Genomic DNA, 13,160 nt, shown 5'->3' with positions numbered 1-13,160 from the left:
ACCTCGAACAGCCGAATTTTTTTCAAATCGTTTGGGTTCGTCGAACGGCTCGAACACCGCCCAAAACAGCTCAAATTTGAAATTGGCAAACAGTTCGATTCGAACACCGCTCATCTCTACTAAAGAACACAAGGAATGGACATTAGACCAGTGGAAATCTGTGTTTTGGTCTGATGAGTCCAAATTTGATATCTTTGGTTCCAACCACCGTGTCTTTGTGCGACGCAGAAAAGGTGAACGGATGGACACTACATGCCTGGTTCCCACAATGAAGCATGGAGGAGGAGGTGTGATGGTGTGGGGGTGCTTTGCTGGTGACACTGTTGGGGATTTATTCAAAATTGAAGGCATACTGAACCAGCATGGCTATCACAGCATCTTGCTGCGGCATGCTATTCCATCCCGTTTGCGTCTAGTTGGACCATCATTTATTTTTCAACAGGACAATGACCCCAAACACACCTCCAGGCTGTGCAAGGGCTATTTGACCAAGAAGGAGAGTGATGGGGTGCTACGCTAGATGACCTGGCCTCCACAGTCACCAGACCTGAACCCAATCGAGATGGTTTGGGGTGAGCTGGACCGCAGAGTGAAGGCAAAAGGGCCAACAAGTGCTAAGCATCTCTGGGAACTCCTTCAAGATTGTTGGAAGACCATTTCCGGTGACTACCACTTGAAGCTCATCAAGAGAATGCCAAGAGTGTGCAAAGCAGTCATCAAAGCAAAAGGTGGCTACTTTGAAGAACCTAGAATAGAACATATTTTGAGTTGTTTCACACTTTTTTTTCGGTATATAATTTCACATGTGTTAATTCATAGTTTTGATGCCCTCAGTGTGAATGTACAATTTTCATAGTCATGAAAATACAGAAAAATCTTTAAATGAGAAGGTGTGTCCAAACTTTTGGTCTGTACTGTACATGTAACACAGAAACCTTATTAAAACAATAGGTCGTGTACTGATGATGGCTTCCTTTTAACCATTTTAAGACCTATGATGTACATTTTTGTTATAGATCACTAAGACAAGTATGAATTTTTGGGTTGCATATTGAGTGGTATTCTTTGGTAGTTTTTTATGTAATATTGGATGCTTCCTTTTAATATAGATTTTATTTGAGCTCCATAGGAGAACCACAATTTCTCCTTATAGTGAAATAGTGTGGTATTGTAGTATATAAAATAAGTGATCAATTAATTACAGCTTTAAAAGAACAAAGTATATTTTAATCAATAGATCTTGGAATAAAAATAAGTTACACAATTGGCTGAGTTAAAAAAAATATTACTGTGCTGAGATAATCTTATAAATATGAAGGATCATGGTTCCAGGTCATTTTTACAGCACAATGAACATTGTAAAAACAAACCCCCAAAAAACAATGGCGGAATTGCATGTTTTTTACTATTTCAACTCACTTGGATTTTTTTTTCATGTTTTTCACTACATTATATGGTAATATGAATGGTATCATACAAAGCTACAGCTTGTCCCATAAAACAAGCTTTTTTTTATACCTATGTTGATGGAAAAAACAAAACCATTATGTATCTTAGAACAAGGAGAGGAAAAAAGGAAATTGTAAAAATAAGTTGTCAAGTGGTTAGGAAGACAATCAAGATGTTATTGAAAAAATAGTAGAAATGGAATTACACGATATGCTAGATCATAAATCTAAAAGTACTACACATTGTTAGAATGTTTATATGTTCAAAAATCGGTAGCTAAAATTACAATGACTTTTAAACCCAATATTCATTTTGAACTTTCATTTTTGCTTCTCTTCTTCCAAGAGCCATAACTTTTTATTTTTTTCCAATGACATAACTATGTAAAGGCTTGTTTTTGCTGGACGAGTTGTAGTTTAAAATGGCACCATTCATTTAACCATATACTATAGAGAAAAGCATGAAAAAATTCCACGTGTGGTGAAATGGTGAAACAAAGGCAATTCCACCAATGTCTTTTGGATTTTGTTTTAGTTATCATTGTGCAATAAAAAATATATACCGAAGCAATATAACGATACTAACATTTTATTGATTTTTTTTCTTAAAAATTCTGAACTTTGTAAAAATAAAATTGGATTATTTACCATTTTCTGACACCTATAACTTTTGTATTTTTCTATCAAAACAGCTTAGGGCCTTGTTATCTTTGCACGCTAAACTGTAGTTTTTATTATTACTATTTTGTAGTCCATACAATAGTTTGATCGTTTTATTGTTTTTATTGCATCCTTGGTATGGCATAAGGGATGGGGAAAAAGGGGTTATTCAAACTTTTATGTTTTAATTTAGTATATATTTTTTAACTTTTTTAAATTACTTTTTATTTTACTTTTTAGTCTCTTGAATCTGTGATCATTTGGTCATTTGTACTATACAGGGTGGTCCAAAAGTAGGTGGCCAGAAAATAATAACATTTATTTTGATTTTTATATAAAATTATATTTACTAACACAAGCATAACATTGACAATTAAATTTTATTCTGAACAATAATACAAAAGCCCTTAAATTTTATCAACGCAGGTGCTCAAACTGTTTTCCATTACAATTTGCACAGCTTTGAAGTCTGCCTCTTACACTTCGACAAACTTTTTTGCACAAGTCTCTTTGGGTATTAATTTCTTGAAATGCATCTCTTATGTAATTTTTCAAATCACTGACACTTTTTGCTTTTCGACTATAAACTTTGTCCTTGAGTACTCCCCAAAAGAAAAAATCCATTGGGGTCAAGTCTGGTGAACGTGCCGGCCAATCAAGTGGGCCTCTTCGACCAATCCATTTATTAGGAAATGTTTCATCAAGATACTCGCGGACTACTCTTGAATAATGTGGAGGGGCCCCATCTTGTTGGAAATAAAAGTCATTTGAATTAGGCTGTGGCTGTAACTGGGGAACAACTTGATTCATTAGAATTTCGAGATACTTATCTCCTGTGACTGTTCCATCAAAAAATATGGGTCCTAAAACACCAAAACTTGAAATACCACCCCAAACATTGACACCAGGCTCATTTAGTTGTTGCTCTTATGTTAAATGCATGTTCTCATTATACCTGTAAATACAATTATGTCTGTTAATATGGCCAGATAATTTGAAAGAAGCTTTATCACTCCACATAATGTTATCTAAAATTATTGGATTTTCTTCAATTTCGTTAAGCATAATCTCACTAAATTGCAGCCGCCGTTCTGGATCATCCTCCAATAAACCATGAATTAGACGTGGACGATAAGCTTTCCACCCAATAGATTTCAGGATTCGCATGATAGAAGCTCGTGAAATTCCCAATTCCAAAGAGGCTCTTCTGGTGGACTTTTTTGGACTCTGAACAAATGTTTCAGCAACAAGTTGTTTATTATCTTCTGTACAGACTGTTTTGGGTCGACCAGTTTTTGGCGCATTAAGGATTGAGCCAGTGGCATTGAATTTGTCACAAATGCGGTAAATGGTTTGTCTCTTTGGGGCTTGAGTACCAAATGTTTCAACCCAATTTGCTCTAACGGTTTCAGCATTTTGAGATTTCCAATACTCTGTTAAAATCCATTTTCTTTGATCTGTATTTAAATTATTTGGCATTATGTGCTATCTGAATTATCTGAAAAGAAAACAGATTTTGGGGAGATCTATCTGTGAAAACTAGATCTGTGAAACTGGCTCAGTTGCCCTTAGCAACCAATCAGATTCCACCTTTCATTTTCCAAAGAGTCTGGGAGGAATGAAAAGTGGAATCTGATTGGTTGCTAAGGGCAACTGAGCCAGTTTCACTTTACACCATGCTTGATAAATCTCCCCCTTCATAACCTTATTACACTTTCTGTCCTTCCACTTTTGGACAACCCTGTATACTACAATATATCCGTATTTCAGTAAGTAGTACAAATAATAATCTCCTATTAAGCCCAGCCATAGGCTGGAGATCACAGGACCACCAGTGTGGAGGTAATGGGGGCTTCAACAGGCCTGAGCTGCCATGGCAAACAATTGGCATCTCTCTATTGTGTTGTGGGTGGTAGGTGTGGCCGATGAGCCCTGGAAAGGCCGCCCCACTGGAATCGCACCACTTCATTGGTTAAACAGCAATGATTGGATCTTGCCTTTCAATTATGCAATGCACAGCCATGTATAATAAATTGCTGTTTTATAATTAAATGATGATAATCTAACATATAATATAGAAAATATCTATATAGCCCAACCTGTGACTCCCTCAGGGTCTGAAGAAGACGCACACCTACATCTCTAATACTTAGCTGTTAAATATTGCTGGAAGACCATCAGGCAATAACCATTTTCCTGGGAGGCTAGTGGTCTCTGGGCCGAGAAGGATTTAAACTACCTTTACAAATAATGACTTTCTGGAACATAAGAAAACTCTGGCTCCTAGAGCATTAGAAGGACTAATACAAACTTCCTCTGCCCCACAAATTTTGAAGACCCTGGGGCAGAATCAATTTTTGCCCTTCTTATAACCCATTTGTGTGTGTGAAAGTGAGAAATAGTACAGGGATTGAGTGAATTATGACAGTTGGTGCACTGTGCTGTTAAGTATTGCACAATGCAGTTGTAGTAGCAAGACATAAGTAACTATCTGTAAAAATATAAAAGAACAACATTAATAAAATACAGAATATGTTCTGTTACTGCAAAAAGTATGTTTTTTATTATGCCACCTATTCCCTTTACACTTCTTATAAACACACTGAGTATTCATTCAGGCATTGAAAAAATGTTAATTTTGTCTTGTATTTATGACCATGCTTTTTGAGCTCATGAGAATGTGGCCTATCAGTATGTGTCCAACCACAGCTATTTATTGGACACATCTTCACACTAGAATCCTACTGGTTGGGTTACTGTTAACAATTCTTTTTCACAGCTAGAAAAAGATGCACAAACCCATTTTATATATTTTTTTGTTAATTAAAGAGTACATTGTTCACAAAAATGTGTATAACTGCAAAATTCAGCGTTACTTTCCCAGAATAATTGTGTGGTAGGTCGCTCTTAAAATATAGTCACTAAACCTCAAGAATTTTATGTCTTTTTTTTTAGTTGTTGGAGTAAAGATAGATTTTCAAAGTTGGATGGATAATTTTACAAATGCTACCGCCAAAGATCCGGTAAGATTTTTCAGTATGTGGTTATACTAGAATCAAACGTATAGTGTCCTTCACTATTGGGTCTGATCTTTAAACATCATGTTATATAGTACAAAGGAAACGTGTTAAAGGGAAACTATCGAATCCTCTAGTAGCCCCCAACGGCTACTAAAGCTGTATGAATGTAGATTTCTTTAATCTGATAAGGTGTTTGACGTCAATTACTAATGCTGCAATCATTCTAGAATAGTCACTTTTTTAATATTTATATAGAGTGATATGCAGTTAGTCTTATCAAGTTTCCATAAATCTACCAATCCTCTTGTAATATGATCACTATAAATTTAGAAACACATCATAGAAAAACTACTTGGAGCTCTTTAAAACAGATCCAGTTAACAGACCAAGTGTTCCTTCATACACAGTGCTAAAAAGCTATAGTGTCAATCATAAGTGGAGATACTATCCGAAGTGCTAATTCACACTCAGCATTAAAACACCATAAGGACAGTAACAAAGAAATCTCTCTGAAAGTTGTCACCTCTTATTACAGTCCCAATAGTCTAAGTCACTTACTCCACTATTAGCGTTAACAAGTAGCACTCCTTTCTTCAACTACAGAAGCCATAGCTGTGCTACATTGTTGTTGTTTGTGGCCCTCACAGGTGTAGTTTCACTGAAGCCTCAGAGAATATATTCAACTAAGCATGGTAAGAAGACAATGCGTAGGTGTGTATCAGTATAGCCCTTGAAAATGCTTGTTTTGGCAAAACCAGTCGGGCAGAATAACAATCACACCAGAGACTTATATTGGCATGCGGTTTTAATCTTTTCTTTTTGTAAGTATAGGTGCAACCTGTTTATACAGACATATTCAGTGTGTTTTCTTATCATCTTTAGGCCACGGCCCCACTATCAGTATTTGGTCATTTTTTGATCAGTATTTTTTCTCTGGAATTGGATCCAAAACCAGGTGAGGAACAATCAGAAAAAAGGTATGAAAATAAGTATACCAATTCTGCATTTATCACCCACTCCTGGTTTGGGCTTCCACTCCTGAGAAAAAATACTGACCAAATACTGATAGAGGGGTCGTGGCCTTAATTTGGTTCTTCAGTGAGAAAACACCTTTGAAAGGAGTGACACGGAAACAATATGGCACAGTTCAAAGGGAGCGGGGTTTCGCCCCCTCCGGGTAACACAAAAACAGTTCAGCAGAGTACTTCTGTGGAGCTATCTTGCTTCCACTCATAGTCTGGAGATTTCCTTCTCCAAACCACCGGAATGGAAAAAAAACAGTGACTGGGCATTTAACTCCTCAGCCACACTCTTGAGGTGGAGATATGGTGAGCAGGCATCCCGCCCATCTCAAACCTGCTCACAAAAACTCTTCCCACAAAATGGTCTATTAACCTCTTCAGCATGGAACATGCTGGAGACAACTTCTAGGTTTCAGTTCACTGAAGCTAGTAGCCGCAGTGAAACATATCTCCCCTCACATACATCACCAATGACTCTGTCACGCTGTGTATGAACTAACACTTGGTCAGCTGATGGGATCTGTTTTAAAGTGCTCCAAGTCAGTTTTTTATGCTGAATCTTTCCAGAATGAACTTTTAAACCACAGATTCAGAAAATGCTAATGAGGCAGCAATAATTCTGAAGGGCATCTCTTCCGCCGGAAGTTATGCTTCAGATCTTCTAATCATGACTCTCTGGGCGTCATTACCAGCCATCATAAAACATCTATTTTGGTAGGACCATTATGCAGACTCAATCACGCTCTGGGAGATGTGATTAGAAGATCTAAGGCATGTCTTTGAAATTTGTATGTTCTATCCAACATGCATCATTCCCATTTGCTGATGGGTGTTACTGGATAACAATAGTCAAATTATAAAATAAAAGTCAATGTTTATGATTTTTAAGTCCACAAAACCATAGCCTAAGATATAAAGTTTAATTTATACAGCATTCTTGCTTTACATGCTAATTATTCCTGTGTTAATATGAACATATCTTCACAAATCAAGGCAATCAGAGAGCACATCCATAATTGGTAAGGAAATTGATAATATGGACAAAAGTTATTGTATCTCACCCCATGTGATGGTGATAAATTATCTGCAGATAATTGTGTTATTATAGAGGTACTCCCGAGCTTACAAAGTTCCAGTCTATACTTTTGCTTTATCTCATGTTACAATAAATTCTTTACCAGGCCCCACTATATCAGTGGTGTAGCAAATGGGTCAGAGTATATAATGTAAGCCTCACCTACCTTGTTGCAAGATTTTCATTTAAAATAGATACAGGTGCATCTCACAAAATTAGAATATCATCAAAAGTGAATTTATTTCAATTCTTCAATACAAAAAGTGAAACTCATATATTATATAGAGTCATTACAAACAGTGATCTATTTCAAGTGTTTATTTCTGTTAATGTTGATGATTATGGCTTACAGCCAATGAAAACACAAAAGTCATTAGCTCAGTAAATTAGAATACTTAATAACAACAGCTTGAAAAATGTTTTTAAAATCCGAAATGTTGGTCTACTGAAAAGTATGTTCAGTAAATTCACTCAATACTTGGTCAGGGCTCCATTTGCATCAATTACTGCATCAATGCGGCGTGGCATGGAGTCGATCAGCCTGTGGCACTGCTGAGGTGTTATGGAAGCCCAGGTTGCTTTGATAGCAGCCTTCAGCTCATCTGCATTGTTGGGTCTGGTGTCTCTCATCTTCCTCTTGACAATACCCCATAGATTCTCTATGAGAATCATGAGTTTCACTTTTTGTATTGAAGAACTGAAATAAATTAACTTTTTGATGATATTCTAATTTTGTGAGATGCACCTCTATATATTAACTAGAGATGATCAAATCTGCAAAAATTAGAATTTTCAAAATTACACAGATTTTATTGTGTTCAATTCAATTTTCAGCAAAATTATTCTGTGTGAAATGAAAGTTCTTTGTAATGCTCTGGGGTTTCTATAGACCCTAGAGTATAATAAACATAGGATGTAAAATGTAAAAAAAAAAAGAATACGTATCTTACCAATCACCTGAGTTGCAGTCCCTGCAGCCCGCAGTCCAGTCCTCCGCTTCTCTTCTTTTTCTCTTCCCCTCTCACGCCCATCCTTTTTCCCGCTTCACTCAGTGATGTGGATCCAACTAGACAAAACTCAAGAGAAACACAAAATGAGCAAATACCCTGCAGTAAATAAATAAATAGAAACCGTGCATGAAAATAATATTGGATACTCGTTTAATATATTTTTGATAAAGAAAATGTAAAAGCCATCCTACCATGTCACGGTGACCTGATTCAGGACTATTTTAACCTCTAGTATTAAAACGTTACTAATGACGTCGTGTGAATAAGGGCTGAGAAGGACCGAGGCCCTAACTAATGGACACATAACAGTGAGGAGCTTTTTAAATGTAATATTCAGCTCAAAGAAAAGGGAGGCCATGCCCCTATTTGCACAGGGTGCAGAAATGAAACATAAAGCAAAATCAATGAACTGGAATGTAAGTTGGTGTTCATGTTCACACTGGCCTCTAAGCAGACAAAACCCAAGAGAAAAACAAATGAGCAAATAACCTGCAGTAAATAAATGTATATTATTTTCATGCAACAGTGCATTAAAATAGTATAGGGTGCTTGGTTAATATGTTTTTGATAAAAAAAACGTAAACGCCAACCCACCACATCGCGGTGACCCTATCCGGGACGGTCTTACCCTCTCTGACATTATTGCACTGACAAGGCCAAGAGCAATGCATTTTGTAACATCACATTGTGTGTCACGACTGCATGGTGTGCTGTGACAGTCTTGTTAGTGATGGAAGCCATGGTATTGCGTGAAGTGGCTGAAAAGGATGCACATGATGAAAAAAAGGGGCACGGAGGACCGGTCAGCGGGCCTCAGGGGCGACACACGTGAGTGATAAGGTGATATTATTATTTATCATTTTAGCATTTGCCTGGCCCTCCATGGTGCAGCAAAATGGCTGCTGCAACTAGCCACCATTTTGCTGAATTCACACAGATCAAAATTGCAAAAAATCTGTATTCTAGTTGCAAACTTTGTTTTGTTAAATTCATGGAGAATTCAACGGCACACACAAAAATATCTTCTCAGCTCTACTATTAGCTTATTGCTACACTAGTATATTTACTATGAGAATAATTACTATGAATTCATCAGCAGTGAATGCTCAGTTAGGATCTGGTACACAGGGCATTGCACACTAAGTGATTGTAGGACAAATGTGAAATGAGCAATGGTTTTCTATAAGCAGATAGAACTATTCTAATCTGATTATAGAAGGAATGTTATACAAGTGGTTTAGCTCTGGTTCAGTCCAATGACACAGGAAGCGCAACCACACAAGTTGAATACTGATCTAATGAGCAACGCAATAAAGTGAGATTGTCTTGTTGTGACATTTAACATCTTATTCAGTGCCATTCTCTAATGTAATAAAGTGCAATGGGCATAACAAATATGGAACATGAGAACAACATGGTTTTCTTTATTGTTATTAGAATAATCAGCAGAAATGACTATTTACATAGTCTACTGACATAGTGTTGTAAATTTAAATAACAAAAGTCTATTTTATTAGCTTGAATCCTGTTAACAATGCGATTTTGTGATTTTCTGCCTTTCTTTGGAACAATGTTACTGTTGTCTTCGGGATACTCCCAGAGCTAAATGATATTCCTTTGAGTCTTTTTAATGAATACAATTTTCCATTTCCCCTTTCTAGTGCAAGATGGATGAAGTCTGTAACTGTAAAGTGGACAGCTCGGTAAGAGTTCTCAAATTTGTATAAAATAGGAATCTGGAGCTACAGCTGTGTTTTCCCAGATGATGGGGGAATTTGTGATCAGTGATCATTTTAAATAAAAATAAGATATACAGTTTTTCTGAAAATGTGGCAGTTATAGTTTGATTTTAAGATTTTAAGAAAAGAGTTCATAACTAAATGAGAGTGTCAAGTTATTTTTTGCCAGTACATGTAAAATGTTAACCTTTATTATTTTGAAGAAGTTAAGTAAGTATACTGTAACTGCTGGGTATATGTAATAAATACCTACTATTTAGTTTCTATATCTTCCATGTATCTAGTTACATATAGTTTAAGGGAACCTGTCTTGAAAATGTTATCAGTTTAACTAAAGTCATGATGATATAAGGTATAAAAGTACCCTTTTAACCTCTTCCTGACATACGATGTACTGGTATGTCATATATCGGGTCCCTGTCTTTGAAGAAGGCTCAAAAGCTGAGCCTGCATTATTTCCAGCACAGCAGATGATGGCTCTGTTATTGAACCATCATCTGCCTTTGACAGCAGCAAGTGGAGATAAGCTGCACATGCTGCAGTTAACTCCATAAATGCCACTGTCAATCTCTGACAGTGACATTTAATGTGCACGGCCCAGGCAGTGTCATTCAACCTGGCAATCACTTTCACAGGACGTAATTGCGGGGCTCCGATGGGTTGCCATGATAGCCTGGAGTCTATTGAAGACCCCTATGCCTATCATTATAGAAGACTGAGGTTTTTAATATATACTGCAATAAATTGCAGTATTTAGTGCAAGCGATCAGACAATCGCAGATTCAAAGCCCCTAGGGGGACTGAAGCCCCTCTGCTAGTCACCGCTGCCCATCTGGTCCTCACTGCATCTTCTAATCCTCCACCACTTGCACTGGAATCCATGGGACTTTCAGATTTCATGAGGGCAGGTAGGGTTCTGCATCAAAGCACGGAAGGTCACTGCATTATAACATCACATTGTGTGCCGTAAACTTCCGGCTGCATGCACAAAACCCTCCCAGTGATTCCAGAATGCGCGACAGGAGATTAGAAGATGTGGCAATGACTGTATAAGGATTTGCACTGAAGCAAATTACAAAAAAATCCACATTTTAGAGAATGCAGATTTTTGTAAAATTTAATTAGAATTCAGTTACATTCAAATTAATTTGCTCATCTCTTCTTAGCAGTCATCAATGTTCTACCAGTCATGTCCCCTGTTAACTTGATTGACATCCCACTCAGCACATTCACAGGTTGAGTGGAATATCAATTAAGTTAACAGTGGGAATGATTGGGATAACAGCTGTGATTGATCAATGCTGCATCCCGCTCAGATGACTTGAATGAAGCTGGGTTCAACAAGATTGTAACATTACTTTTTCATTTCACTGCTGCCTGCTAACTATACTCTTGACTTCATTTCCAACATAATTTCTATCTGTAGACTCTCATGCCTTTACTTAGGAAGGAAATTCTGATGTGATAGGTTTCTTTTCTCATGACACATTTTTTTAAGCACAAGTCAGTGGGTGATGAAACTATAGATGTTATCAGTAGACTCATGTGCCATCAAGCCAATGTATTAAGCACCATCTGTATAAGCGGTGCCCTACCTCTACATTGTGGCACTCTATACATAAATAGTGCTTAATTTCATTAAAAAAAGCAAGTGTCAGCCTTTATAAACTGTATAGAGGCACCATAATTACGGCTTAACTCAACACTCCATTGGTTTAAGAAATACTACATTTATAGGTGGCAATTCACCAGAACATATCAGACCTGGGACTAGTAGACTTCAATGTTCTCCTTTTGACTTCAACATTGAGATTTGAAAACTATATTTTCATAGGTTTGTACTTCAGTTCACCAGTCACCAGTTGTAGGATCATTGTTGACCGAGTTTCAATTACTACTGTAAACTAGTACTCACACGTTCCCTTACAGCTAATTTACACTATAGCCAAAACTATAGAAAAAAGACATGGAATGCACATCCAAAAATCATACAATGATCTAAAGCTTCTAAGAAAAAATTTACAAAACTGAACATGAGGTTCTTAGTTTAACTGTATGAAGCCCACTACCACGTCACAGTGAACCTCTCAATGGGTCCCTAAACATGAAGGTGCAGCAGCAGTGTGGGTGACCCAGTACCTCACAGCACCCATGGAGCAAGGGTGAGTTCTTATGACTCCAGGCCACATCGTCCCATGATTACAAAATCACAGCAGCAATGGCCACCACACAGCACCAACACCAGGTGAATAATTTATACTATAGCACAAGGTAGGTTGAAGTGGCGTAGTAACATGACCTTGTCTGAAGAGGCCATGAATATGAAACAAAAAAAATAAATGTCAATCATTGTCATGAAGGCACTGGGGCTTTAGAGCTTAAAAAGAGCATACAAAGAAATTGCAGCCGCATCCTCCTTGTGCCACATATGGCATTTTCTGGTCTTTGGAAGCCCACCAAACTCCCGCTCCACAGGATGTGTTTGATGAATACAAAGATAACATCACAAAACATTTCTCACTTAGTATAAAAAACATATGATGAACAGTTTTTATAAGAAATCAAAACTATGATGTTATAATGCATAGGAAGAAAAGTGAACTTATGAAATTTGCTTAATATTTTACAGCAATTGGACTGCATAATTCTTGATGATGGTGGCTTCTTACTAATGTCAAATCAAAAAAGTTACAATACTCAGGTACGGATATGCATTTTCCTATACTGTAATTCATCCCTACAGGGGCTGAGTCTCCAGACTGCACAATGGGGTTGCCAACTGTACAGAAATTCCAGGACAATCCATAAATACAGGGCACTTTTTTGCACTGTCTGTAAAATAAAATTTATGGCGTCCATGGCTTTTTGAAGCTGAAGAAACTTATGCATATTATTTTGACTGTAATTATCATCATTTTACAGTTTATAGTCAATACAGCTCATGTCTTCATATCAGAATTATGGGCTGTACACATGTATCACATATAGTGATTTATTATGGTTTTCCAATGTTCCGTAAAAATATTGTCTGTCTGTGATTTTTTGGTAAAATGTCCAGAAAAAAGCCTCACAGTGCTTTCTGCCTGCACTAAAGTATACCGATTTGAGCCAGAAAAGGCCTCTTTAGTTTCCTCAGAATATTTGAAGATAACTGTAAGTGAAGTATTTATTGATTAGGTATTTAAA

General features: G+C 37.0%; 1 protein-coding gene across 7 annotated transcripts in view; it reads left to right on the top strand.

The window, feature by feature from the left end:
* CACNA2D1 (calcium voltage-gated channel auxiliary subunit alpha2delta 1) overlaps positions 1-13,160 on the top strand; it is a 1,188,449-nt gene that overhangs the window by 1,123,151 nt on the left and 52,138 nt on the right. For all 7 annotated transcript variants that reach the window (XM_073652315.1, XM_073652320.1, XM_073652318.1 and 4 more), the window contains 3 exons: positions 5,064-5,131; positions 9,897-9,938; positions 12,604-12,675. In XM_073652315.1, coding sequence (XP_073508416.1) covers positions 5,064-5,131; positions 9,897-9,938; positions 12,604-12,675 — 182 coding nt within the window. The remainder of the gene's footprint in view (positions 1-5,063; positions 5,132-9,896; positions 9,939-12,603; positions 12,676-13,160) is intronic.

Source organism: Phyllobates terribilis, unplaced genomic scaffold (genome assembly GCF_046119375.1).
Source record: "Phyllobates terribilis strain yellow unplaced genomic scaffold, ASM4611937v1 Scaffold_11__3_contigs__length_659146591, whole genome shotgun sequence".
Taxonomy (NCBI): Eukaryota; Metazoa; Chordata; class Amphibia; order Anura; family Dendrobatidae; genus Phyllobates; species Phyllobates terribilis.
This window is presented reverse-complemented; position numbering and strand designations above follow the sequence as displayed.